We start from the raw sequence: 27,945 nt of genomic DNA on the forward strand, positions 1-27,945 counted from the left end.
AAACAAAACCAAACAACCTATCTGGTTTCCATATCATATTGAATTTCTGAGACACAATGGGAGTTTTTCTTTCATGCAAAGGAATTAAAAAGGAGTACGAGCAGTTGAAGGGATGTCTGCTGAAGCTGGGATGAGGGTAGGAGGCACACTTCTCTTTGAAACAGCCTACATGCAGTGATACTGAAACTTAAAGAGCAGAGGGGGGGATTATTTCTCTGCTTTTTCTGTTTATTTATTATGTAAATGCAGTTTCCCTTATATAAATATTTATCTTCTTCCTTTCACTCTGAAAATCAAACAGCAGCAGGGGTAGAACAGCAAAGAATGCAATTGTAAAATTGGCATTACAGTGGATTTGTGCAAGTTTGAGAGCAGAAAAAAATTGTAGTGCATTTGTTATGAAGGTAAAGCCCAAACTGGCACTGTCCCTTACAAAATTACTGGAAAAGAAATAACATAGTGCTAAAAGGAAACTTCAGGCGGAGAAGTTTCTTTTAAAAGAATACAGTGCTAATGTAGCAATGTTCTGCAGAAGAAGGAGAGAAGATAAAGGTGTAAGGAAAGATAAGTTATTCCAGCCACTTTCTGCATAGGCTTCCTCTGGGAGTGTTTGTCAGAAGCAAAGAGCGCGTGCCAGCAATATAAACAAAAAGACCTGCACAGTACAGGGTTAAAATTATCAATGTCTCACTAACTTGTGATCCAGACTAAGCGGGGCACTAAAAAATCCAAAAGAGCACAGCATCTTCTATTCCTGAAGAGACCGAAAGGGTACGCTGACATAACAGTTTCCAACAGCTGTCATAACAGCCTGCACGGGGTCATGCTGGAGCTGATGGACAACAGCCTCTTGCACACAGAGCGCTGGAGCCACGCTTCGCGGGGCCACGTGTTGCCAGGTTCAGCTCTGGTTACCGTGTACAGTATATCACAGCTTAATCCTTCTGGGATTGTCTGGGTCCTCCTCTGAGGGGTTCTCCCGCATGTCCTTTCCTGGTTTTGCCAAGGCAGAGGGATGCCCGTCCTTGCCTCCTTCATTTGATTTTGCCTGTTTCAGCTTCTGACACAAAATCGCCCTCCTCGCCCAGAGGTGTGATGAGACGCATCGAAGAGCACTTTTCCTTTCCACACTAATTGCATTGTTTTGGGGTGTAAAATTTCCAAATCTCTGATAAATATAGCACAGAGAACAAAAGCATCTGCTTGTCGCAACATTGCTGCTCTAAGACATGAACTTACTGGGTTAAAAACTGAGACACTTGTCATTTATTTGAACAATCTCCCACTAAATTCAATGCAACTGTACTGAGAGGAAGCTACAGTGAGGACTGCAGAACAGAAAAGCTCGCAATTATCAAGTAATTATCCCAGAAAGCCTCCTGCTGTGGGAGAGACTGTTGCCCCTGTTCCCATGAGACAGGAGAAGGGCCAGGACACAGACAGCTTTGGCACCCCTCCTTGCCTAGCCTTCAGCCCAGCTCTGGGCGAGCTGCTGTTCCTCTCTGAAAAGCCCCTCCATGGAAGAGGATCATTGCAACCCGCCCCAGAATACTTCAGCAGGGTAAAATGGAGGGCAAGCTGCCCACAAGCACGCATGCTAAAGTAAGGAAAGTAGATACCAGGCCTCCTCAGCTGATGGATATTCTAAAATAAATACTGTGGGAAGAGACCTTGCTCCAGTCCAGCAGCACAGCTCCAAGAGGGACATCCAGCACCACAAACTTCCCTGACCAGGTGTTGCCATGGGACATCTGCCAATACAATATCAGGATGTCTTGAGCATTTCCTGGGGATTCACAGTGCAGGTGAAAGTGAATTCTGAAGATCGGTTCACTCATCCTCTTTGTGTTTGCAGTCTGAGGGACCTGGAGTCTGGGTCTCCATAAGTCTAAGAAAATGGCAAAGATCATGTAATTTCTGGGTGGAGAAAGTAAGAACAGCACCTCAGGGAAACTGAGGAGCATAAAAAAGAAAACCAACTGTTCTTGTAGAAATGCCACCTGGATTCTGACTCTTAGACAAAAACAGATTTGCACTGCAAAAGCCAGATTTTAGAAAAGACTGAGTGCAGAAGGCTAGTAAAGGTGTCAAATGTCTGATACAAACTATGGTCTGAAAATACGTGAAAGGAGTATGGATAAAGATGATGCTAGAGGTGTTAACCAGTTTTCTGATTATTTGTCTTCGCAGATGGCGATTTGTGTCATTGTAACTTTTAAGTTGCTTCTGGACTTTTCTCTCTCTGTTCCTCCAGTTTCAGCTGTCCCTTGCTATCCTGATGCTGGACAACATGCTAATGCACGCTGATGTGCCAAATGTGGAGGCAACCAGTTGCATACGCTTTTACTCCCAAAGTGACTGTGTGATTGCATTTACAAGGCAGAATTAATACCTGGGACAACAGAATCAGAGGACGTGGAACTCATATGCTAAGCAAATGATGCAGAATAACTGCAAGACTTTTGGCACCTGACTATGATGAAGCTTTCAAGAGAATTTCCTACAGAAGGGACCTGAACTATTGTAGATTATACATACCGCATGCTCAATTTGCACAATTCCAGAAAAATTCCCTTTCAGGCAATTGTAAAATGCATGTGTTTTAACCATTTCCCTAACACTAGTATAAACAAAAATAAGAAGAAAAGGGCTGCAGAGGACAACTTGCAGAGGCTGGGGATTAGTGGAAGGAACATGAAACCATGAAAGGTGTATGTGCCCATATTTTCTCCAATGCTCACAGCAACTGCCGAGTAAGCCACTCCTAGTATGACTAATGGTGTAACTACTTAAGGACTTATTTCCACTGGAGTTTATGAAAGTTAGATCAAAACAAACCACACAGTTTAAAATAGAAATGCTCACTATCTGCTGTCAACTGCAGCAAACTATTGCAGCACATGTATGAGTTTAAGCACACACACAGTTCTGTTGAATGAGATGCAATGCTTAAAACTGTGTACTCACATTAATGGCTTTGCCGATGCGGGGGCTCCATCTGTCCGTACAGAGCTGCACATCCAAAGTCTTTGCAACTTTACTTTGCAGCCATTAGTTTTGTCCCCATGGGGAGCTATTTATAAATATCTGAATTAATTAAACCAGATCTGTACAGCAGAAAAAGGAATCAACGAAATATGGTCACTATGGCAACAAATATTTCCTGGATGTAGTTTTGTTTCCAATCAGCAATGGCATCCCCATGTTCCTAACAATGACAAAAGTTGTCAGGCTTTTCTTGTTTGTTTGTTTGTATTGAACATGTTCCTACAGAGTAAGACAATAAATGTAATGTCCAAACATTTTAGACAAAAGTCCCTTTTCACTAGTATTTTACACTAGTTTAAAAATTAGTAAGAACTCAAAACAGGGATCCATTGTTTTCTCTTCTTCTTACTGCCCTCCTGCCTCCCTGGTACAGCGAGAGCCTCCGCTACACTGAGAAATTCCATGGGCTCAGACTCTGTATCCAGATATTAAAGTGATCTCTTTACCACTAACATCAGCTGAAAGCACGGCTAGAAAAACGATGGCACAAAACAACCTGTTGCTTTCAACAGACAGTCTTGGCTGACCCCTGTGTCCACACTAAGCAGAAACAGAAAATAAAAGGTGCTGACACTTTGCCAGACCCCATCTGCAAAATACGCTCCTGGCCATGTCAATCACAAAAATGAGGCCCTACATGCAGTACGTGATGGAAATGTCCAAGTCATGTCCGCAAAGTCTCTGAACTCATCCAACATGATCCAACAATCTCCTTGGAGTTTTGCAAATGCCATGCTTTCTGGATTGAGCGTTTGTAGATTTGGTTTTGTGAGATTGTCTGCACTTTGGTGGAGCTCAAAGATACCGAGGGGGTGTCTGAGCTTTCTTTCTTTTTTCCTTTTTTTCTTTTTCTTGAGTAGGTAAACCAACATTTCACAAATGGTTTCAAACACTAATCTTGCCCACTGACAAATGAATGGGCGTTTCCAGCACAGGTCTGCATTTCCCCTTTGGTTTTACTTCCTTGTTGTTTTTTAAACAGTGGCCTCAAAGGTATGTGGTCACAGTGTCTGTCTGTTGAAGTACTTCTTCCCCTTCCCTTAATGACTAGCAAATCCATTGTCAGTGTCAACTGAATGCAGCAAAGGAGGTCAGTTCTCAGAGACAGTTAAGTCTGTACAAATTTCAGGAAACAGCTCTCTGGCAGAGAAAAGAGATCCTTTCCATGCCCTGACTGCTAGAAAAGTTAGTTCACTGTCTTGTTAGCTGTGCAAGAATCCACGTTAGTGCTTGGACAAGAGGTGAAAAAGTACACACGTTTATGATTGCCCTGGTCATGGGAGAAGCTTCAGTGGGAGCTGACAACTTTTTCAGACACTGATATCAATCAGGGGGCTGTATGAAATCAGCCTTTGTAACACACAGTGTGCCTGACCTTGACAGCTTTACATGAACAATTAAATAGTTAATATCAATCTCTAAGTGTCTCCTCACAGGTACCTGTGTCTATTCAGGTGTGTGGTTTTAGACTGAGATCACACTCCACTGCAGATTTATTTATTTATTCTCATTATCATGTGATTTTTTGGAGAATAGAAATCTCTTTATGCAAGAAAAGCATTAGGCTTGTAAAGATCAAGCCACACCCTCCACACAACCAAAACTGCAGTGGGGCTGTACAGAGATGCCGGAGCAAAGGAAACGCATGGTTAGCCTCTGATTTGCAAACTTTGGGGTTTTGTTGTTTTGGTTTTTTTTTCATCAGCGCAAGAAATTCACAGTAGCAAAAGAGCTACAGTTGAAATAAGGTATTTAGAAAATCAGTAACAAAATGCTGGAGCTGACATGACTACTCTCCCTCTAATCCTTAGCTTTCAAGCCCCTCCTGACACATGTCACCTTCTGGGGACAGCAGAGAGAGGGAAGGAAACTAACGACCTCTCACCCACATCGGCACCCGCAGCAGCAGCACCATTAGCCCAGGCGGCTCTGGGAGCTTACAGCTGGACTGTTGGCATCATATCATCTTATTTATTAATACAGTTTTTAAAAAGCAAACATTTCTAGGAGAATTAAATCTATCAGACTTGCCCTGTATTAAAGAATAAGCTCACGTCCCCTCCATGAATAAGGAGTTCATGAAAATGTGGAGTCCTGTATGGGTGGATGGAGAGGGTACCCCCACCCCCAGCATGGCTGTTTGCTAATGGGGTGACAACTGCAATGAAGGGTTGTCTGGCATTTGTTTTCTAATGCACATGCTGTTTAAAAAAGAATAATGAAAATGAAAATAAATGGTAAAGGAATCCTGGGGCTAGAAGAAGATCTACGAAGAAACCACTTAATGAGAAACACGTATATTGCTCCATATTGTATCACCGAACATATATATATATATATATATGTTAATTCTTCTAAGCCTCATTTGCCTAACAGCATGGAAACTGCCAGCATTTTAAGAACTGCTATCAGATAACCTGAAATGACATTCGACAGACCATACAAACAGCAAACAGGCTCTAGTGACTGTATTCTTGAATCTGATCCTATGAGGTACAGCACAGTTTTGCTACGCATAGACTAAGATAGCTAGATGTGATCTGAGTCCCTAAATTTGTGTGGCAAGAGAAGTTACGCAGCATAGTGCAAAGATGGAGCTCTGAGGAATTTCATGTGACGAGGACTGATCTGACATTTTAATTTATACCCTTGCCAGTACAGGGGGTTGTTTTTCCCTGCTTCTATCTTCTCATACTTTGCTGTCAATTCTCAATTAGCCAGATGAGAAAACTGTTGTGTAAGACCTGGATTTCACTTTTAGGACTGCTATTCTGACACTTTCAGGGTCACAGAAGTACAGAGAAACCCCAAGCCAGAACTCCCTGTGCTACACGCTGATGCAAAACAGTCACAGAGACAGGCGGGATGGATCTGAACTGCAGAGATACTCTGGAATCTTGAAAACTCTTATGCCTTTACTAAAGTCATTCCAAGGAATTTCATTATTTTCAAGGGTCCTTCTCACATGTTTAAGAAGACACCTATTAGACAGAGCAACAGCACAGACAAAACTACTAAAACTTACACATGACACTTTTACAGAACAGGGAAGAGAACAGAACAAACCCCCTAGAACAAACTCTGTACTTCCACCACACAACTATGCATCCTTTCGCAAAGATTTCCTCCCTGTAAATAAGGAAATATTTGGGAAAATATTTTCCCATCCCCCTGCGTATAATATCAACTTGAAACAATTCCTCTTACTCACTAGTATTTCACATGAACTTCTAAGCTGGTTGCATTTAGCTTCTCTAGTTTTTTCAAGCTAACTGGCCCCCACCCCCTTTTTAATAAAACCTGATTAACATGCTTGAGAGTCAAACATGAACAAAAAATTCCCATTCCCTCCAAAGTATGGCATTCGTGAAGATATCATGAATAAGTAAACATTCTCTAGTGTTCTGTTTCTTTTGTCTAGCTTATTGGTGTTGAGAAACCTTCTTCTTCATTTATTTATGTTGGTATTTTATTTCCTTATTGAGTTTCAAAGATGAACAGAGAAAAATAAATACCAGGGAAATTGCTGATAGGCTGAAATGACCAAATGACCTCCCAGGGAGGTAAAAATCTTTTGCTTTAATATGAAGTTTTTGTTGTCTCATTATTCATTTAATACACCTGTTTCCAATATGGAACGCATGATGGTCTGTGTATGACAGTAGCTAGCAAGCCAGTAAAAAATTCTCTTTATCCATGTGCAGGAATCCAATTTCTTCACGTAATTCTGATTTAATGATATTGCATTCTAGGCCCCTAAATTACTACTGGGCTTTGAAGTGAGGCAATCCTGTCTACTCCAGGTTTGTTCAAATGGCAGAATATGTACAGATCAGACAGTAAGTCAGTTTTGCACAGTCCTCACCAAGGTCCCAGACATACTCCTGCAGCAGATCTAATATTTCTTACCTTTCTCCAAATTCCCTAGGGAGACAGTGCATTACAACGTACTTGCAGTCCCCAGCAGGAAGGCAATGTGCAAGATCAAGTCAGCAAGTGGACTGATTCTTGCTTACCTGACCTTGCTAAACCCCTTAACAGATCTTGGTAAAATGGTCAAATGTCAGAAAAATTATTGCTCAGACTCTAAGTTTAAAAAGGAATGAATTGGTAAACCTCAGTGAAAATTAAGAGACCTTGACAAATGCTAATTGGGTAGGCAGGATGCTTATCTTAGCACCGAAGAGACAGTCTATGTTTTGTGTCTTAGAAAAACCAAGCACTATATCCGATCCTTATACTCAATTAATACAAAATTTTAATTGTTTCATGTTGAGAGGGTCTGTTTTTCAAACCCATGAGAATTCTTCAGTAGAATTAAATCTGATTTGATCCTTGTATAGGGCTAACCAAGGGGCAATGTGATATCTTTTCTGTAGCACTAACTGTTAACATACTCACAGCTGTAGTGTCTTAGCAAAGGTCCTTTCAGAGGTGAAAATGGAGGCATTAGAGCATGACACATTTTCTGTGTCCTACTTCATAACCTCACACCTTAGATGAACTGTGAAACTTAAGACTAAGGGACAAACATCACAAACCAGCCAAGCAGTACTATTTTTATTCTCATGACAAAGTCAGAAGAGTTTTTTTCACTTCTCTTTAAAGGCAAAAGTCATGTCTTTTCCAACCGAGGACAATAAAGGCTATAAGAATGCTTAAAAATCTCACATTACCTTACTGGGTTGCAGCATTGAGTGTGTAGATGCTACATTGACGAAACTCCCAATGCTCAAGCGGTAACACGCTCAAATTTCCACTTGCACTGCAAAACAAACAAACAAAAAACCCACAACCTGCTGCATTGTTTTGAAGCTGTAGCCCTCAGGGCTAGGATCTTACAGGTTAAACAGAATTTTTGACAGAATTTGACTTTTAAATTTGTAGGATAAATATAGAAAGCAATGGTGATTGAGTGCAGGCAGAGCTCCTCCCTTCTGAGTCACTTCTGCTCGGGTATCGCAGGAAGATGGGAGAAGTGCTGCACACCTGCAGGTGTCACCTTACCAAGATAACGTACTACGGAGATCCTGACCTTTTGGAGGGGTGCAAAGGAAGCCTCCACGATCTTTCTCAGCTGGAAGCTTGTTTCACTTTCGTGTTCAGGCCAAATTCTAACATAGCTCATTCTACTTACCAAGAAAAAGAGAAAAATTGCAGCCAGAAAAAAAAATATCTCTGAACCAAAAAAAGATAATCTGCTCTGACAGACCTTGGAGAAGAGGAATGCTGTGTCACAGTGGAGACCTAGCTGTACCACAGCAGCAGGTGGTGAGACTCAGCGCAGGCTAGAAAACCTCTCCAAGATCCTTCTGGAATGAAGGCACCAAACTACCATCACATGTTGCTACTTTTTTTAACAAATCACATCTAATCCAAGAAGTGGAACCACCTGAAAGCTACTTTTTTCTTGGAGCTATTTTTAGTTGAAGAAACCAAGACTGCAAAGTAAACTGGATATTAAGAAGCTCAGACTAAAAATACTTGACAGCAACATATGATATCTTTGGATCAGAAAACATGGTTGAACTAGTAAACAAGCTACTTCTACAACACAACTCACCAGGACGTTACGGGTGAGGCTGGTGATATACCATCTATCCTGAGAGAGGACAGCATGTAAACAGGACGACCTCTGGCTAAAGTCCATCTTCCCTCCTAAATTCTCTCTTCCAGTACCCGCAAAGGAAGTCTCAAGCTCTAGTCTGAGTGTCCGAGTCACAACATGAAGGACTTCTCCACAGCCCTAGCAAAAGATGTTGGATGAAGAAGACAGAGCACAAATTTAATCCATCGTCTCTTCCTCTATGTGTGTTCGTGTCCCAGATACCTTCAAGGGAAAGGAGTGGACAGTTTTGTGGAGCAGTTTGCCCTCTCCTCTGCTCATGCTGGGATTAGCAGGCAGTCCCTGCGTGAGGACTGAGGAACACAGAAACCTCCCTTTTCCCCTTAATGAAAAGTAGCCAAGGGAACATTCTGGACTCTGTTTTAATTGACCCAGCAATTAGATGAAAGCCAAACCATTTGCAAACTCAGTTGCCCCAGTACAATCAAAGCAAGATGAAAAAAGTCCTTTAAAAACAGAAGCTTTGGGTTGCACTTGTCAAATGAGGATGAGGTTTCTCCTGGCCATAGATTAGAGCTTTTCAGCTCTCTGACAGGAAAGGGCAAGTCATTCCTCTGGAAGGCTGAGAGTGCATGAGGCCACAGAGAAGGCAATTCCTGAATCCAGAGCTGCAGTACTAGAATATTCATGTGACAGGTAATTAATTGCTCACTAAGGACTTTCCCCAGTAGCATTCCTCCAACATGGCTTAAGAACTGGAGGGGAACTTGAATGAGTTCTTCTCTGCATTTCTATCTACCTATCCACTTTTTTTTTTTTCCTTTTTTACTAACCTACTTAAACTAACAGATGTGTGCTGTTTTATGAGGCTAATGTCTAGCATACAGCTTGTCAACTGTCAGTTTAATCCCTTGTAAAAATAGCTGACTGGGGTTTAGTGGCTCTGTCTTTCACCAGCAGCCCTGTATTTCTGTTTCTTTTTTTCCTGCTTACATTGACTAAAGGCCAGATGTAACCTGATGTAATTTGGTTTAGTTTATTTGCTTTTAGCAACATTTCACCAATTTAGGCTGGATAAGAATTTTTTCTCAACAATATTCTTTGTACCAGGAGTTCCTGTTTTGCATACAAAATATCAGCAGGCAAGGAGTTATGTGGTTGTATCAGTCCAGGCTACTTGTGTTGGGCTCAGCAGGCAGCTCTGAGCACTGGTTTTCCCATCAGGTATCACGATGGGGGTGGGCGTACAACATTTTAAAGATGTACAGGAGTGTGCTTAGCATAGAGTCATCCGGTTATTATGCCACACAAATCAACAACAATGGGAATTTGCAGATTTGTTAGATGTCTGTCTCTCAGTTGCCTGTGAGCAGGCCGGGTAAGTAGGAGAGTCTGGGGACTCACGCTCCAATCTCTGAGCTTCAGCTAGCCCACAAATCTGCATTCATTCCCTCCCCTGCACAACCACCTTGCTTGTTGTCGACATTAAGAATCATTGGTCTCCTGACTCTCAGTGTGTCACACGTGGGAGCTTTGTGATTTTGCAGGTTCAGGCTCTGGTGTCAGCGCTCCATCCGTTACAGCATCATAGGACAACTTTAGTTCATTCCAGGCACTAGCCTCATTCTACTTTCTGACCTGTTCTAGCACTGGGAAGCACCATTCAGTATAGCACTCATGATTTGGTATTCATAAACCCTTTCCCTTGGTTGTTTTTTCTAACACTCCTTCCCATGTGTTGCCCTACCAACATCATGTGCTCACTGTAACCTTTATGAATGCATTCAACCTTCTGGGTACATTTATCATTCATCCCTGCTTCACCTGACATGCCTATTGCTTTCCAATATATAGGAAATATGTCTTGCATCCACAGTTTTACAAGCTTTCAGTTTTGTTTGCTGAACCACTGAAATTCTGTGTCACCTCCTCCACTGTCCTTTAAAGGGAAGATTATTCCCATCATAATGGTGGTCTACACCTGGTGATTCAATTGGGAATATGGAAGTCACAGTAGTCAAAGATGCGGATTAGCGCTCAGATACAATAGCAAAAGGGACTTTGGAAAACAGTAAGATTAATAGGTTTCAGGAAACAAAAAAACCCTATCATGTAATCTGTTATAATAGGGACGCACTATCAGAAGAGAGGTGGTGGAAGCTTCCCCAGTTAAGAAATTTTTAACAGAAACTGACAATTCAGGAACTAATCACAGATAAAGATTGTACGTCATCCAGAGGAGAAGATTATGAAGTTTCTAAGTTTCTCACACAGTGATCTGTTTAAGAACGTGAGTGTAGTACCCACTACTGCACTGTACACTTCCCCAGACAAAGTCAAACTATTGCCCATGTAACATACACTGATCAGAGCAGAGGTCAGACATTCTGCTCCTCTCTGTAATGAGATGTGGTTGGTGGAAGTACACAGATTAGCAGACAAAGACGTGCCTAATGTCATTAGCTGAATGCTTTCACAGAGCTATGGCATCATGGAACTTCAGCAGAAATGTAAGTCTCACTGACCAAACTGATGGTCTTACTAGTTTAACAGAAAAAATGATTACTTTTATTTTCATCCCTACCTAAAAGACATTGAGTTTCAGGCTCTAGGCATTCTAATAATAGTGTTAGCAAATAAAATGTGTGTATGTATATGTGTATGTATATATAAACATGTAGAGAAATTCCAGCTGTGTTTAATTGATGGTGTACTGGATGTTCTGAAGATCACTATTATTTACTGAAATAAAGCACTAGCAAGAACGAATGCTGTGCAACATAATCAGGGGTCTTTGTTGTTTCCAGAAACCTAATGAATGAACACATGACATCCACTGGTTTTCAACATGACAGGCATATGGTGCTCATAAATAAATAAAAAGCATGATGATACAGTTACGCTGATACTAGTGAGTGGTAACATTTGGTAAACTGGCAAGTTATCCATGCTGACTTACCTTGACAGCAAAAACACAAAATCTCTGAGTTGAAACAATTAATTGTAACCGATAGCTTTTGAGGCTTCCCCTTTAATTAAGTCATGCTACTAGGTTCCAATGGAAATGTTAGGCCACTTTTTTAATGTATAACTTCAGATATACTTTTTAAAACCATTAAAATTAGAGGCAAGGTAATTGTCAGCTACAGCAGCCTTCAGCAACAGTATCAACATACCTGGGAGAGACTCACAGCAGTGTAAAAGAGTGAAGTGGGACCTAGGTGCCTACATTCTACTTTGATTCAAAACTGAGATCCTGAAAATGCTAAAATAGCCACCTACGAGACCGATACTTCTCTCAGGTTTTACAGTGCTCTAGTCTTTGTGGCACTTACCAGGACATGGGTGACCCAGGTTCAATTTCCAAATCTCTTTATGGGTTTAGGAACCTCAGTTTCACATCTCTCCCAGGAATGCCCTACCTATACACCCCTCTTTCCACATGTTCTCACTGCTTGCCTGAACTGTTACGCTTTCATCAGTGGCATTACTATTCCAAAATTTGCAGGATATAGGAATAAATTTCCTTCTTCCACACTTGCATTCCAAAGCCACAACCAGGTCACTAGCAGCAAGTCATGCTGGTAACCCATCCCAAAATACAAAAAAAATCTTATCTCAAGCAATTGGCATAATGACATTGGTGAAGTTGCCCACTGACCTCCCTGCAGCACAACAGATGCTGTACAGTCCATGACTCTAAATCTTCAAACCCATTAGTCTGACTGCAAACTTAGTCAGACATCTGGCACAGCCAGGTAAACATCATCCAACCAACAGCTAACTCTAGACTCATCCTCACCTCAAAATGCATCCAGCTTCATCACAGGTGAACCTCACTCTTTAAGCTTCGCTGTACTGACCTCTAAACCTAGCAGAAAGACACAAGCCCTAAGCAGGCCAGAACATATCTGAAATGGGTGTAATCTGAAAGAACTACCCTTCTGGGGTGTTTGTGTCCACCTCCTCTGGGTTAAGACTAGCCTAAAATTTGGGGTTAACATATGGTTTAGGAGAGAAGTACACAATATATTCCTGAAAGCTGAAGTGTTCAAATGGTCTTTAATTCATTTCCGTAGGATAGAGGCCATCTCTCTTTGGATAACCCTAGAGTTAAAGCGATTATTAAGACTGAGAAACGGTTGAAAAATATTTGTATTTCTGAAGGCTGCTGATGTAAGATACAGTCTGGTGCTGATAGCACCGAATCAACCCCAATTTAGTCATAAGGTAGTAAAGATCATCCAACCAAGAGTTGGAGGCCTCTGTTTTTCACAGGTTATGCCATGCAAAAATAAAGGCTTGTGTTGACAATGGACTGAATGGACTGGAGTTAGTTGCAGAATGGCAAGATATCACCCCTCTGGGATTTAGGTCAGGATTCCTGAGGGATCCTAAGGCTGAAAAATTGCACCCTGGATTCTGTCAGGACCACCGAAGTAGGAAGAGGTCTGATGCTGGAAGGGATGAAAGAGTAAAACTGAGTTTTGAAGGGTTAGTCCTCAATAGCAGGGGTTCTCTTCTTGTGATAGTATTAGCATTAGTGATACTGTTGGCTTAGAGGAAGGAATGAGCTGAACAACTGTATTTATTCCTGAATTTTATTGGGATTACCATCTTGAATTGAGGCTGCCAATACAGTAGTAAAATGGTGGTAGCATAGATTACAGGATACGTTTTGATCTGTGATGGCCAGGGTCACTTCTGGTTTTAGAAAAGAAGATGTGTTAAGCCTTCCAGAATAAGATGAAAACAGGGCTGTACATACTTTGAGTCATAGCAGGAACAGTTCTTGTGTAAAGACTACAGTTAGTGTTTGATTTAGGGACAGAGCTAAGGTCTGAGACGATGAGATGGAGAATTTTGTGACCATCTTAATCCTCTAGGGAATATCAAACAAAGAGGACAGTACTAGTGAGACTGTGCAGGATACAGGGCAGCAGAGTCACCTCTTTTAACTTTAAACTATGGTTAGGCTGAAGATTGGGATTAGGGTGTGATAGAAATGAGAACACAGACTTGTGGTTTGAGGACCATTGGGCTTTGCAATGTCTGTGGTACCGACAACAGTTATGGTTCAGTTTCAGGTTAGTAAAAAAAGGGCAAGGACTGTTCAATACTTTATGTGAATCCTGTAGGCACCACTGAAATAGGATGAGGTTTGGCAAACAGAAGATTCTAATGGGCAACAATTTGGGCTGAAGATATATTTTCAGTTCTGCTAGGGTCTGTAGGCCTGTAGTGTTGTAGCGCAAGTCAGGTCTATTGCCGTGGGGGCTACCTTTCTTAGTTCAAGGCTACATTTGGTTGGAACCAGGTTTGTGCCTCAGGAGAGAAGGACCAGAAAAGGCTTGTTCATTACAGGAACCTGTAAAAGCTGCAAAAAATAGTACAGATTGGGGACATCTGAGGGAAATAAGTTGTGAGGATTTTATTAAGAAATGCATCCTGGACCTTAAGTTAATGATGGTGTTGTGGTTGTGTTTGGATTTTTGACAGAAGGACTCAGGCTAGAGCAAGGACTCTCTGATGAACCCTGTCTAAATGCAGGAAGTTTGTCCTTTGTTGGGACGTAAGTGTGGAAAGTTAGGTATTGTTTCTGGATCCTGGAAGACCTGCTGTTGCTGTTAGACCAAAAGGCTAGCTTTTGGGTTTGGGTCTGTCAAAGTCATCAATCTTCCGTTCGGCTGAAAGAGGCAAACTCCTAAATACACCTGCAATTAGTTCTGAGATAGCCCAGTGTTGCTTTTCTGGCCTTACTAGAGGAGTTTGTGTAATGATTGAAAAACTAGGCTAATTCATTATTCCTGAAGATGCCACAAGACACGCAGGAGTGATGGGCACAGCAAGGGAAAGGAAATGGGATGGGCTATGTTTGGTTTTAGGGGAAGCTCATCTTTCAGGTCCCCAAGGGGCTGAGAAGTTAAACGTGCTCCTAAGCAGTTTGTGTGCTGCAGTGCTCTACTGAGCGCTGACACCTTTAGTTGGGCTAGTATTTAAGTTCAGGTCACTGGGCCAGAGTTTAAGGTTACGATTAGCCCTTGTAACATAAGCGGCTGGAGTGTCAGGTTTAACACAGTGTTCCAGACCAACATGAGAGCCATGCTGGGAGAAATTTTGGGGTAGAATTAGCTGGCCTAACTGCATTCAGGCCAAGGTTAAGGGCTTATCATAGCTTGAGCTGAAAAGCAACATTTACGTCTGGATCCTGCCAGGGTTGCTAGGCTTCAACTGGAGTCAGTCCTAACATATTAAATCAAATGATTCAATCTGGAGAGTCTGAAGGATCAAGCAGGGTTTAGTGACAGCATGGCCTAGTATTGTACAGACCATTAGAACTAGGACAACAACTGCTGAAAAAATCGAATGGGGCCAAGGTTAGACACGGGGCAAGCAGGACCTAAGTTTGGGGCTAATTGTTGTCATTATGGTTGATATTTGGTACCAGAGGGGCTGAAGAACGTTGTGAAAGTTCCTCCTGCAACTGATGCATTGCTCTTTTTTTTCTAGGGGAGAAAGGGACTTCACAGGAAAAAGTCTAACAGACAGAGGAAGTAGGAGAAAGAGGAAAAAGAGACTCCAGTACTTATCAAGATTTTGGGACCACAAGGGAATGGTTTAGAAGTCTATACACATGTGCACATCTGTTTTCCCCAAACTTTAACCTTCCTCCCATCCTTCCTGTCTCCCTGTGAGTCTCCCTTCCCCCCGACTCCCACAGTCCTCTGCCTCTCCATGTCACACAGACGTTCCTTTCTTTTTGTTCCTCTGCGTCCTTCCCAGTCCCAGTCCCAGCACAGGGCAGAGGCAGCAAGAGAAGAGAAAAACAAGGGAAGCAGCTTTACCTTTTCTTTTTTTTTTTTTTTCCCCTTTTTTTTTTCATCCTGTGTCGAAACCAACAAGAGCCACAACCACCACCACCACAATAATGGAAGTGCTGCCGCACCGTAGCTTTCCTAGCCTGAGGAGAGAGGTAAGTGAGGGTGACAGGGGTGTCCCCACAAGCTTTTGGGGAGGGATGGAAACATCACACACACCCCCCTGCCTCCCGGCATTTCCTATGTGTACAACCCCGGGGCAAACCTGCCTCGGAGGGCACCGAGCCTCCCCCCCACCCCACCCCACCCCACTCCCCCTCGGGGCACTTCTGACGAAGCAGCCCCTTTGCCTGGTGGCTCCGCGGGCCGGCTGCCGCCGCTATTGGGGGGGGAGGGGGGGGGGGGGGGGAAGAACTGGGTGAAAAGGTGGCGGGGGGGCATCCAGCTGTTGCCAACAGCTGGGTATCAGCCCCGGCTGGGCCGCGGCCGAGCGCGGGGTCCGCCCCGCCGCCGTCCCCGCCCCTGCGAGGAGGAGGAGGCGGAGGAACCGAGAGTGCCCGACCCGGTGGCTTTTAGGGGGGGGAGGCCACTCAGTTGTTAGCGCCCAGGCCCTGCGCTTCTCTTCCAGCTGCTGCATCTGCTCGTTTCCAGCGCTACGGCCGCCAGGCTGGCTGCTGCCCGGCCTCCCCTCCTCCTTCTGCCGGTACCTACCTCAAAACCTCCGGAGGCTGCGGGGCTCCGCTCTTGAAGGAGGAGGAAGCTGGGTTTGCAAAGGCCAAAGGGTATTGCATTGTAACTGGGTGGCGGGGGGAGAGCGGGGGGGTGCGGAGAAAAAAAAAAAAAAAAAAACCTAAAAAAAAAAAAAAAAAAAAAAAAAGAGCGGGGCTGACTCTGGAAGCGGGTCTCGCCGGCCAGGACCCGCACGCCCCGGCGGCCACGCGTGGGTGCAGAGCGCGGCGCGGCGCGCAGGGCCGGGCAGAAGATGCACACGACGCAGAAGGACACCACTTACACCAAGATCTTCGTCGGGGGGTTGCCCTACCACACCACCGACTCCAGCCTGCGCAAGTACTTCGAGGTCTTCGGGGACATCGAGGAGGCGGTGGTCATCACCGACCGGCAGACCGGCAAATCCCGGGGATACGGCTTTGTAAGTGCCGGGGCGCGGCGGGGAGGGGGGGGGTGGGGGGAGGGTTGGTGGTTGACGACGACATGGGCATCGCGGGGCAACTTCGGCGGAGACCGGGCTGTAAGGGGCCGGGAGGGGGTGTCGGGCAGTTTGGCTTTTTCTCCTTTTTTTTTTTTTTTTTTTTTTTTTTTTTTTCTTTCTCTCCCTGTTGGTGAGTTTGGAGAGAGGCGGGGGAGGAAAGGAGGCGGCGGGGGAGGAGGAGGGGGGGGGTGTGGAAATTACTGAAAAAGGAGATTGAAGGGGGGAATTGCCTAATTTCTCCAGCGCGCCTGTTGCTCCCTGATACGGCCGCGCCGGGGGTTATCTGCCGCCGGCGGAGCTCGGCCCGCGCCCTCCGCCCTGCGCCGGCCGCGGCTCCCGGCACCCCGCTCCCCTCTCCCGGCACCCCGCTCCCCTCTCCCCGCTCCCCTCTCCCGGCTCCCCTCTCCCGGCTCCCCTCTCCCGGCTCCCCGCTCCCGGCACCCTTCTCCCCTTTTCCCTCTTCCCCTCTCCCCACTCCCAGCTCCACTCCGCTCCCCTCGGTGCCCCGGGGACCCCCTCCCCCCCCCCAGCACCTCCCGGGGGGATGGGGAGAGCAGCCGGGGGGCTGCGGTGGGCGAGGGGCTTCTCCTTCCCCGCGGAAAGGGATCTAATGCGCAGCATCACCCGTTAAAGGTCACCATGGCTGACAGAGCGGCTGCTGAAAGGGCTTGTAAAGACCCCAACCCCATCATCGATGGCAGGAAAGCCAACGTGAACCTGGCGTACCTGGGTGCCAAGCCGCGGATAATGCAGCCAGGTGAGGAAGCGGTCCTGAACGGCTTTTCTCTCCCTACCTCAGGTTTCCCAAGACAGTAAAACTTTAAAAAAGGTAGTGCCGTCCTGCACGTCGCTGAAGTCCACTCACTGGCGGGGTGTGCTTTGGGTTTGGTTTTTAAACACCACGTGTAGTAACTTTCTGGCTATTCTGGACATGTGCCTTATTTAAAAACCAAAAGCAATCAGAAATAAAACATCTGCAGTTCTCCAGGAAGAGTTCCACAGCTCAGGCACTTCACTGGTTATTCCTGCTGCCGGGAATGTGGTGGCGCTGACCATTTACAGTATCATTGCAGGGAAAAATTGGCCTAGGAATGAATCGCTTCCCATGTGTGCAGTCTTATTAATACAAACAGTATCTTAACGCAAACCCCTCAAACAGATGGGAGCTATTATGCACACTTGAAAATGGTCCCTTCCTAAGACCACATCCGAGCCGATCTGATGTCCTAGCCACTTCCCAAACTGCTGCTTTGCAGCAAGAGCGGCGGGAGCGCGGCGCATGTGCGTGCTTGTGCTCTAAAGGAGGCTGCTCTGAATTCCCGTGTGCTTCGCCCCAGGAACACTCATGCGAGTAGTTAAGTTCTCACCAAGGGAAGAAGGGGTTTATGCTTTGGCACTTCGAGGACAGAAAGGGAGTTAGGATTTGATCCCCATGCTAAGTCCTGGCGAGTAGAGCTGGCTCGAATTTAAGTCTGTAGAAAGTAGACAAATACACTGATGAATCCTTCAGAGGCTAAAGTTAGGGACCAGGATGGAGCACAAACTAAAACGTGAATGAAAACCTTGTGCTTGTTGTTTAGAAAAAGTCGTTCTTCTAAACACCTCTAGGGAAGCATGAGCTTTACTGTTTTAAGTTCTGTGCGCACACGTGTGTGTCTGTGCATATATGGATTGGTACATTTTACTTTCTAATTTTTGGTTCTACAGCCTTTCAGACATCGTCACTGGACGTTGTCAGCGAAGGCTGTTACTCTGCGTTCGTGCGCGTGTGTATGGATAGCATAAATAAGTGGCCAAAAGAACACCCATACAGAGAATGTGATGTGTTTTTGTTGGTAGGTTTTGCCTTTGGTGTCCAGCAGCTTCATCCAGCTCTCATTCAGAGGCCTTTTGGGTAAGTCTGTTCAATGGGACCTCAAACAGGGGAGGAAAGATCTTGTTTTTAAAAAAGGAAAGAAAAAGTATGATCCTTGAAGGCCTCTTGCAGTACCATCCTTAAAACTGACCAGCAATGCTGAAGTTCTCAGACTTAAAAATGTATACCCGTAAATGCGCTCACCTTGTCGGTCATGTTCTAAATGCCGCAGCTGAGTCAAGTTGTGTGGGACGTGTCCCTTCCACCTAAGCAGTCCAGTCCCGTATGACCCTATGATAAAAGAAGGAGGTATGACTTGATGCAAGATTGCTGTGCCCCATTTCTCTTTTTTCAGCTTGACTCAATGTTATTTATCTCTTTCTAATCTGACAGGGATCGTTTACAGTTAAGATAACTGATCAGAAGGATATGATGATAAGAGGTGGAATAGTTCTGTTTGGAATTAAACTCTGTAACCAGTAGACTCAAACACAAACAAGCTAAAATGGTGATTAACGATGCATGTATGTTTTTTTCATATAGTCAATAGACCTCCGTGTGCTTTTTTTTTTTTTTTTTTTTATTACAGTAATGAAGTGGTGTTGATAGCTAAACTGTGTGCTTTTATTTAATTGAAAAAGCTGTAGTGAAAGTTTTTTTGGGGGGGTCTTTTTAATTTTGTTTTTGTTGTTGAGGAGTGACTTTGCCATGGGGAGCAAAGGGCCTTTTTTTTTTTTTTCCTTGCTTTCAAGCTGTAGCCTGTGACTTTTTTAACCGTATTTTGTAGTGAGTGCTAAATTGTGTGACTTCTTGATTTTTAAGTAAATCAACGTATTGCTTGCATGTTTATAATTTGGGGGGGGGGGGGCGGTTTGTTCTTGGGAGGGGTGTGGAGCTCCTTATTAACAATGTGCGTCCATTTGGGCTTTCTAATTTGAGAAATTTTTTTCTTCAATGTGTTTAATATGTAGCGCATTTCTCCTTTACTTGAGTATACTATTCCTGTGTAGAGCTAACTCTCGCTTCCTATGGGCACATAATTAGGAGGTGAAGTCTGCTTTAAATTTTCCATACAGTGTCACTTCACTAATGCACACAGACTGAGAAACTCATTGCAAAATAATGCATTTTGCTAATTAATGAGTAAGCTAACAATAAAGTAGGGAAAATGCTTCACAAATGTATTTTGTTTATTTGACTAGAATAGCTTTAGAATATTGTACCTATCTGTTATTAAGCAACGATAGCTCCTCGGTAGTTTGATTTGCCAAAATGGCACAAAACAGGAACTGGCCTCAAAACCGCAGGAAAAAGTTTTCCTAGAAACTTCACGTACTTTTAAAAGAGAGTGTCGGTTCTTCTGAGACACGTGGGGAAGTTGTGGAAAACATTTTGCCTTTTTTTCTTCTTCTTCTGATTATCCTCTACTGTATTTTGTTGGACTTCTTTGAAGCGTGAGGAGGCCGGGATCAGTTTATGGTGCCTGCACTAAGGTAGGCAGGAGGCGGAGCGCCTTGTCTCCGGAGCTGTTAAAGCCCTTGTTGCAAAGAGGAACCAGTGGATTGCACGGGGATCAGCTGTTGAGAGACTGACTATTTGCTGAGCACAACAGAAAAGGAGAACCTGTGGCAATCCCTTGCTTAAAGGGCTGCGCAAATGTAGGGCTCCTTCTTGCTTTTGTTACCCAGAGCCAACAACCGATCATGTTAATCATGTTTAGCTGAGGGGAATTCTTCCAGCAGGCTGAATGAAGTTTTCTTTCTAATGCAATGTAGATAAGTAGGAAGAAAAGGAAAGTTGGTTGCAGGGTCATGCATATATGAAATTGGTAATTTTTAATCCTTGGGGTTTGCCTTTCCTTTGCCATGTGCAAACAAAGGAGATTACTCATCCTTCTTCCTCCTTAAAATTTCCAAGGACCTTTACCCTTTCGAAAGAATGTAGTTCAGATTAAGACGAACAACATTCATGAGGATGAAGGAACATCTTCATACGCTGTATTCCTTGACAGTAAGAGGGATTGTTTAGTGCTTACTTGAATCTACTTTTATTGAAGAGTTCACTCATAGAGGATGTTACATGGATTGCACTGAAATATACAGTCACCTTAAAGCCTTTCTTCCTCCTGTGAAGTTGCACTTTTAAAAAGTACACTTTACTAATAAGCTGTGTAAAATGGTCGTAGTGGTGATTCACCACCAATACTCTGCTAATCCACACACACAAGCTCTAAATGTTTTGTGTTTTGTTTTTTTTTTTTTCCCTGACAGAGTGCAAATTAGTGAGGTGCTGCCATATTCTGGTGTGGTCAGCAGTGCTTCGATATGGTTCCCCACCTATCAAACAAGAAACTGAAAACAACTGGATTATGTTACATTACTTTTACTGAGAAGATGCAGAAGTACAATATTCTGAACTAAGTACAACATTATTTTGGTGGAGGGAGCCAGAAACTAGATCAGATTCAATGCATAAAGCATTTAAAATGCTGGGAATTTTTCTTTATTCACTGCTGCAGAGAACAATTCCTCCACCAAATAACATTTCTCCTTACTCTTTACATTCAGCATCTATCTTACTGTTGGTGTATTTCATAGAAAGCTGTTCGATCACAGGGCTGATTATCTATACAGCTCGGTTTTCAGGATTATTTATTAAAATACTGTCTCTGAATTCAGTAGGAATTTATGGAGGGGGAAGATGACTTTGCCACCTAGGATAACTTTTCTCATATTGCTTATGTAATTTTTACTTTAATATTGGTGGGAAAATACGGGGTTATATGAGGAATTGGTGTAGGATATGACTTGTTCTGTTGGACAGATTTTTTTCCCCTTTATTTTCTGTCTAAAACTTGCACTTCAATCAAAATGAGAAGATTTCCACTATTTTTAGTAAGACCAGAGTTAAATCCAAAGTTATTTTAAGTTCATTATCAAATGGTTAGCTGATACTATCAGCCTGGTACTGTCTTCCAAGGGTCAGGCAATTCTGCCTTTCTTAAGAGAGAAGGAAAAGCCCTCTCTTGAGTTTATGATCAAAAGACCTGTAGAATACTAGACTACGGATAATCTGGAAAGAGGATATGAAGCTAGAACAGTCAGAATTTAACCTGCAGAATGCTACATGTCCTCTTAATGGTATCAGGCACAAATTTAAAAGCAAGCGCATTAAGCGACTTGTTTGTCTTGATGTTTACATAACCTATTTCTGCTATAAGGAAAGCTGTGCAATGGTGAAAATCTACTCTTAATTACGCTTATGAAACCAGACAGTGCTATGCAAGGGCCAAAGCAAAACATTTCATTCAAAGTTAAATATCTGCTTTCACAAGAATTTCATGTCGAGAGTCAATGATGTGCTACTACTGCTGAATTTCTATATGCCACAGCTCTCTGCATTAGTATAGAAAGCCCTTTCTTTCCTTTGAAGCAATTAGCTTTCACTTTGTATTGCTTATAGGATTATATTTGAGGTCTTAGTTAAACACAAATCTGTTGTAACAACAGTGAAGGTGTTAAGGCCCATGGCAGGACCGTATGCCATTCAACTTTGAATACGCTAAAGCTACACTTACTGCTAAAGTTAAATGTGGCTTCCCTTTTCCTTTATTGCAAAAGCATAAACCAGTAAATATATGTTCTAAAATAAAAACTACTGCCAGGAAAGAAAGCTTAAACCATGTATAGTTTTCACACTCTTACTCTCAAAACTAAAGCAGCAGCTTTTATTTCAAATTAAGTATACTAAGGGTATGCAGTGTAACTATGAATTGCCTTTTCAGCTTTTGACCTGGCAGAGCATTAAAAGCAGTTGGGTTCTGAACGGCTGAGATCTACATGTGCTGGCCTCTGCAGTAGGTAGAAATTTACTTTGGCCATATAAAGCCATTTTACTCAACTCAAAACAGTCGTAGCATGACAGATGATCAAAAATAGCCCCAGTGCAGCTTATGCTGTCAGTCATCGTGTGTGAAATGGCATGGTGGTGAGGAGCCTGCACAGGGTTTATGTTTATTGTAGGGTAAGATGTGGCAAACAGATAATGTTTCATAACTTCACCACCTGTTGGTTTCTTGGCTTAAATAAAACAAGTCACAAGAGTTTAAGTGGGAGCACATGTATCTTTCTGTCTTGTTCAAGGATATGGCTGAGTGTCCTAATATCTTCAGAAAATCTTGGTAACATCAGTTCAAGTCAACACAAGCAGCTAGATAAGCTTGCTTACTGTCTCTTCTGTTAGAATTACTCTCTTTCATAAATGTTGTATGTAAAGATTCCTTTGATGTGGTGTTAAATGGCCTCTTGATAGAGAAGAGGCTCTTGGTGACTTCAAATTTGGTTTTGTACCTCTTTCCTTAATGCTTAAAAAACGTGGTGCTATATTTATTAGGTTTGTACTTGATTGGTGACCAATACAAAATGCTTGTTTATGCTCATCCATTTTGTATGGAGAGCTCAGGTAATGATGTGTATTTAAACGCACAGAGCCAGCTTAAGTATGCTTCAAATGTACTTCTGGCTAATCACTTCATAAATTAGGTGAGTGTTAAAAACCCAACTTACGGTTTTGTTTTATGTTTTCTTTCCCTTCCCAATCCCTATTTGTCACTCTTTTTTTTTTTTTTTCATTTCTCCCTTCACACAGTAGGAAATGAATTTCATGGAAATGTTGGGTTTTTACGATTGTGGTGTTCATGTGCTTAAACACGGCAACTGCACATTTCTCTCTGCTAATACTCCATAGGAGTATAATCAACTGAGCTCTTTTTTTCTTAAAAAACCACCCAGGTTGTCCTAAAGCCTATCACTTAATTTAAATTGTTTTGCTATGAATCTAGTTGACAGTGTCCCTTCTAATTTAAATGTTTCCTTGTTGACCACTGAAGTAAATCTTGAAGTTATTTTAAAAACAAAACCAGAAAAAAAAAAAAAGAACCCTTTCCATTAAATCTTAAAGTGGGAGAAAAGAGGACAGTTTTTACCGTTGCAATTTGCATCTGTGCTTACAGTGCACTAAAAGGTTGGTGCAGTCTTTAGAGAGGTCTATAAAGGTAACGTTCAGTGTGAAATAGTAGTAAATGTGCACAAGCAGTTTTTCATGGATTTCTAAAGATTCACTGACTCGAAAGGAGTCGCATATATGAAGGACTACTTTGTGGAAATCCAGATGCAAGACAGGGTTATGAATGTAAAATGAGAATTATATTGAGTATATTATTTTTTAAAATCATACTATATGATAAAATAGAACTATGACATGAACTTGTGTACATACACTTGTGTGCTAAGACAATGATATGACTAGTTTTGAAAACTGAAGGGCTAAGTAAACAAGCCAAGGTAGCAAGTTTTGTGACTTGGGGAAGATGGGAAAGTGTGTACTGATCTGTTCAGAACGGTTATTTCTTAAACTGTAAATTTGTTTGTTTTTTTTTTTTGTTTTTTTTTTTTTTTACTTTTGTTAAGCACCAGATCTATTTAGACTTAATCCTATGCCCACCTCCCAAAAACTCTATGCTGTATGTCTTGCATAGAAATAAACAAGCTGGCACAAAACAGGACATCAGTGGCCTGATAATCAAACAGGTTTGACCCTTGTGTCCTTACGAACTTTTATAAAAGTGTGATGCACATGTACTTAGGAGTCACTGTTATGGATTTTAATAGCATCTATGTAGCTTCCCCTCAATGGCCTCTTGTGACGGAGTGAGCTGCACTATCGTTCGTTTGGAAAGTGTGATTCTTGCTGTGTTTACCACACTTGTGAACTTTATTTAAACTCCTTTGTCGCCTGTGTTGTTTTTTTTCTTATTTTTAATAAGGGTGACTGAGGTTGCAGAGAAATTAATGTGTGCTGAGTCTGCATAGCAACTTAAGTAGGGTTGCCACAATACAGTCTTCCCCCCCCTCCCCGCACCAAGAAGACTTTACATAAAGTCAGGGTTCAACCATTTTATTGCCTCATTGGCTATTGTCAAACTCCTTACAGTGATGCTGTCAAACTGCTCAGTTACTAATAATAAAAGTATTGCAGGAAGTAATTTTACTAAGAGCCGAGTAGTTAAGTGAGAAGCAGGGTAATAAAAATGACTTACAGGTGTTCTGAAAAACAAATACCGCAATTTTCCAGATGGAATAATCAAGCTCACTCCTTTAGAGTTGTTTTAAAAGTGACATCAGTAATCCTGGTCCTTCTAAAGATTTTAACAGCATTAGACCTAATATCCTCAAGCAACATTAAACGCTCCTGTTTAATTCAGCTATCAAGCTGTGCTTTGGAGCGATGCCCCTCTTCGGGCCAGCGAGCTGATAATTGGTCCATCGAGTCTAGTTATTGTGGCAACCCTATGCACATAACAACAACTAAATTGAGTTTGTTTTAGTTCGGAGTATGGATATGCCGCTCCGGCGCTGGCTCGCCTACCAACTCTAACTCCCTCTCCCATCTTTCAACAGGATACCCGCTCACTATGTCTATCCACAGGCTTTCGTGCAGCCGGGAGTGGTAATCCCCCACGTTCAGCCCGCGGCGGCCGCTGCTTCCACGACGCCTTACATCGATTACACCGGAGCTGCGTATGCCCAGTACTCGGCCGCCGCGGCCGCCTACGAGCAGTACCCGTACGCCGCCTCGCCGGCTGCCGCCGCCGGCTACGTGGCGGCGGGGGGCTACGGCTACGCGGTGCAGCAGCCCATCACCGCAGCAGCGCCTGGCACGGCCGCCGCCGCCGCCGCCGCCGCCGCGTTTGGCCAGTACCAGCCCCAACAGCTGCAGACAGACCGTATGCAATAGCAGATGGACTCCTGAAGGAAGCGCTTTCTTTCTCTTCCTCTTTTCAGCCTTCCAGTATAAGTAGTTAATCAGAGACAATTGATATTAACTAAGGAGCTTTAAGGAAAACCGATGCTATTGCGAAACTAAAGATTTTTATTCCACTGTCTTCATACAGTATGCATCCAAATCATGTTGTTAGGTGGGAGGGGTAGTGCGGCATGTCTAGTTTCAAGTATCGAGCCAGAAGAAAATGGGAAATAAAATACTGTACTGTCATGAAAGAGTGGCAGGAGTAGCAATGGGACTTCGTATTTTCAAACCAACGAGCGAACCAAATAAAGCAAAGGTGTACATTTTACAGTATCAGGGAAGCAAAACTGCCTTTTATAAGTAAGAAAATGGTATTTGAAAAGTTTGAACCAGGGAAAAAACTGAGTCAGCAATATGTAATCTTTAACCATTTTAAGAGGAAACAAGCTTAAAGCACTGATTGTCCTTTCTAGCTTTCGGAAGTTGTCTTCATGAGATAGTACCTTCTCACTGTCTCACTAACGGGCATCGAACAACCCAAGGAAGATGGCCAGCTAGTAAGATGGCGGACAGGCACCAAAGTTATTTTCTTCTCTGTCCTCTGGATGAGTGGAACTATGGAGCAAGTGATGTGGAAGTAAGGGGTGCAACAGCTGTAGCGACAATCAATAACACAGACAGTTCTGGACAGAACACATCACTCGTGCTCATGTGATGAGCTTGTCACATCCTAATCCCTCGCCCCATCCTGTTTCACTTTTGGGAAACTTTAACTGCTGGTGTCAGCTATTCTGATTCTAAAATAGGATCAGCCCTTTACTACAACAGCCTTCTCTTTCTATTTATTGCATCTATTCATAACTTGTGAATAAAGGCAGGAAGAAGCTTAGTGAATTAAAACCTTTAAGAACTGTTTTAAGGGAATTTTCTTTTCTGAAAACATTTTTACAATTTTAATATCTATTTCAGGACTATATTTAAAATATTTATTAGCAAACATACAGTACACGAGGCGACTTTTGTTACCAAGACTGCTGTTCTTGAAGGGTTAATGGTATGTGATTTATACTGTGCCTTAATTGTTATGCTATTTAAAAAGAAATATTTATTTTGAAAGTTTTACTATGCTGCGCTCTAAAGAAAGCAACTTTAGATGTGACACTGTAAAATTATGTATTCATCTCATGGCATAAATTATTTAGTAGGCTTAGATGTAGCATATTAAATATTAACCTAATTAACTAAGGATGTTGACTTGGATTTATTTAAATTCAGTATGTGCACTGTATGAGGGTACTCTCAAATTAACACTTTTTTAGGTTTTTACATAAAATATTGCTAGTTCATTCTTTTTCCCTCTACTAGTTCTTCATGTAGACCTCTCAAATACTTTAGTGCCGTTTTCTCACTCATCTGTATGTAGACTGACTATTTTTTCCCTTTGCTAGAAAATGCTGCTTTACATTGTCCTGTGAAACTACAATACTTGCAATTTTTATTCTTGACCGAAATGGAATTTGATATTTTACACTGTATTCGATTTTTTTATACTTGAACAATTTCATACAAGGGAAGACAGGATAGCATTTTTATGGACTTTATCCAATGTCACTGGATTTATTTTAAGTATTCTGAATACTAGCCAGTGTTACAATGTAGACATGACTCTCCTGTGCATATTATTTATTCAGTATGTATATTGCTTTATAACATTTCAGATCTCTTAATCTATTCACTTGTATTAAAACAATAAAAAAATGTTGTCGCATCCCATCTAATGTTGGTTTTGCTCAAATTTGCTTAGATCTTGTTTAGTTAAAACTAGGGGGGGCAACCTTTTATGTCATTTTCCTGATCTGCGGGGTGAATAGCAGCATATGCACTGGCTTTAAATACACAGGCTGATAGGAACCGTATTACATGGAGGAAATTCTATGGAGAAGCTCCAGCCTGAGAGTTATCATAAAATAATTCAGAGTGCAAGGGGCTTTGGGAGGTCCCAGGTTCTTAAGGCTTTGTCCAGTAGGTCTTAAGATCCTCCATGTGGAGACTGCACAACCCTTCTGGGTAATCTACTGCACTACCTAATTATCCCCACAGTGTCAATTTTATTTCCTTTTATCTAGCCGGAGCTCCCTCTGTTTGTTTATAACCTTCGTCTCCTGTTCTTTGGCAGAGAGCCCAGCCCTATCTTCTCGGTAACCTCCTCCCAGGAACTGGGAAGTTGCTCTTCTCTCCTGGAGGCTGAACAAATCCCAGTGCCTCAGCCTCTCCTCACAAGTCTCATGCTTCAACCCCCAGCCCATCCTGTTGGCCCTCCAGTGGAGTCATACAATTTTATCAACAGCTTTCATGTACTGGGAGAGTCAAGACTGGACCCACTATGCCAGCCAAGGTATAGTGAGCGCTGAGTAAAAAAAAATAAATCCCTTAATTGGCCATCTGTGCTCCTGTTGATAGAGTCTGATGCACCTTCACTGCTGCCCCAGTGAAAACCTACCCCAAGCCCCCCATGTCCTTTTCAGCAGAGGTGCTACCAAGCCAGTCATGCCCTGGCCTACGCAGGGGGTTAGTCCATCTGAGATAAAGGACTCGCTGTTTGTCCTCCCTGAATTTCATCTCCGAATGGCAGCCCTGATCT

General features: G+C 42.8%; 1 protein-coding gene across 1 annotated transcript; it reads left to right on the top strand.

Annotated features, from left to right (window-relative positions):
* Positions 1 to 15,974: 15,974 nt before the first annotated feature.
* RBM24 (RNA binding motif protein 24) lies at positions 15,975 to 27,077 on the top strand. The gene is made up of 4 exons (XM_042806666.1): positions 15,975 to 16,582; positions 17,276 to 17,399; positions 18,482 to 18,536; positions 24,956 to 27,077. The coding sequence occupies exons 1-4, from the start codon at positions 16,415 to 16,417 to the stop codon at positions 25,290 to 25,292; spliced, it is 684 nt and encodes a 227-aa protein (XP_042662600.1). The 5' UTR covers positions 15,975 to 16,414; the 3' UTR covers positions 25,293 to 27,077.
* Positions 27,078 to 27,945: the final 868 nt, after the last annotated feature.

The sequence above is a fragment of the Tyto alba genome, unplaced genomic scaffold (assembly GCF_018691265.1).
Source record: "Tyto alba isolate M040663 unplaced genomic scaffold, T.alba_DEE_v4.0 Super-Scaffold_48, whole genome shotgun sequence".
In the NCBI taxonomy this organism is placed as follows: Eukaryota; Metazoa; Chordata; class Aves; order Strigiformes; family Tytonidae; genus Tyto; species Tyto alba.

Coding starts and splice junctions, on each gene's coding strand:
- RBM24 (XM_042806666.1), top strand. CDS start 16,415: ATGCACACGACGCAGAAGGACACCACTTACACCAAGATCTTCGTCGGG. Junction 16,583..17,275: donor AATCCCGGGGATACGGCTTT/GTAAGTGCCGGG, acceptor CACCCGTTAAAG/GTCACCATGGCTGACAGAGC. Junction 17,400..18,481: donor GCCGCGGATAATGCAGCCAG/GTGAGGAAGCGG, acceptor TTTTGTTGGTAG/GTTTTGCCTTTGGTGTCCAG.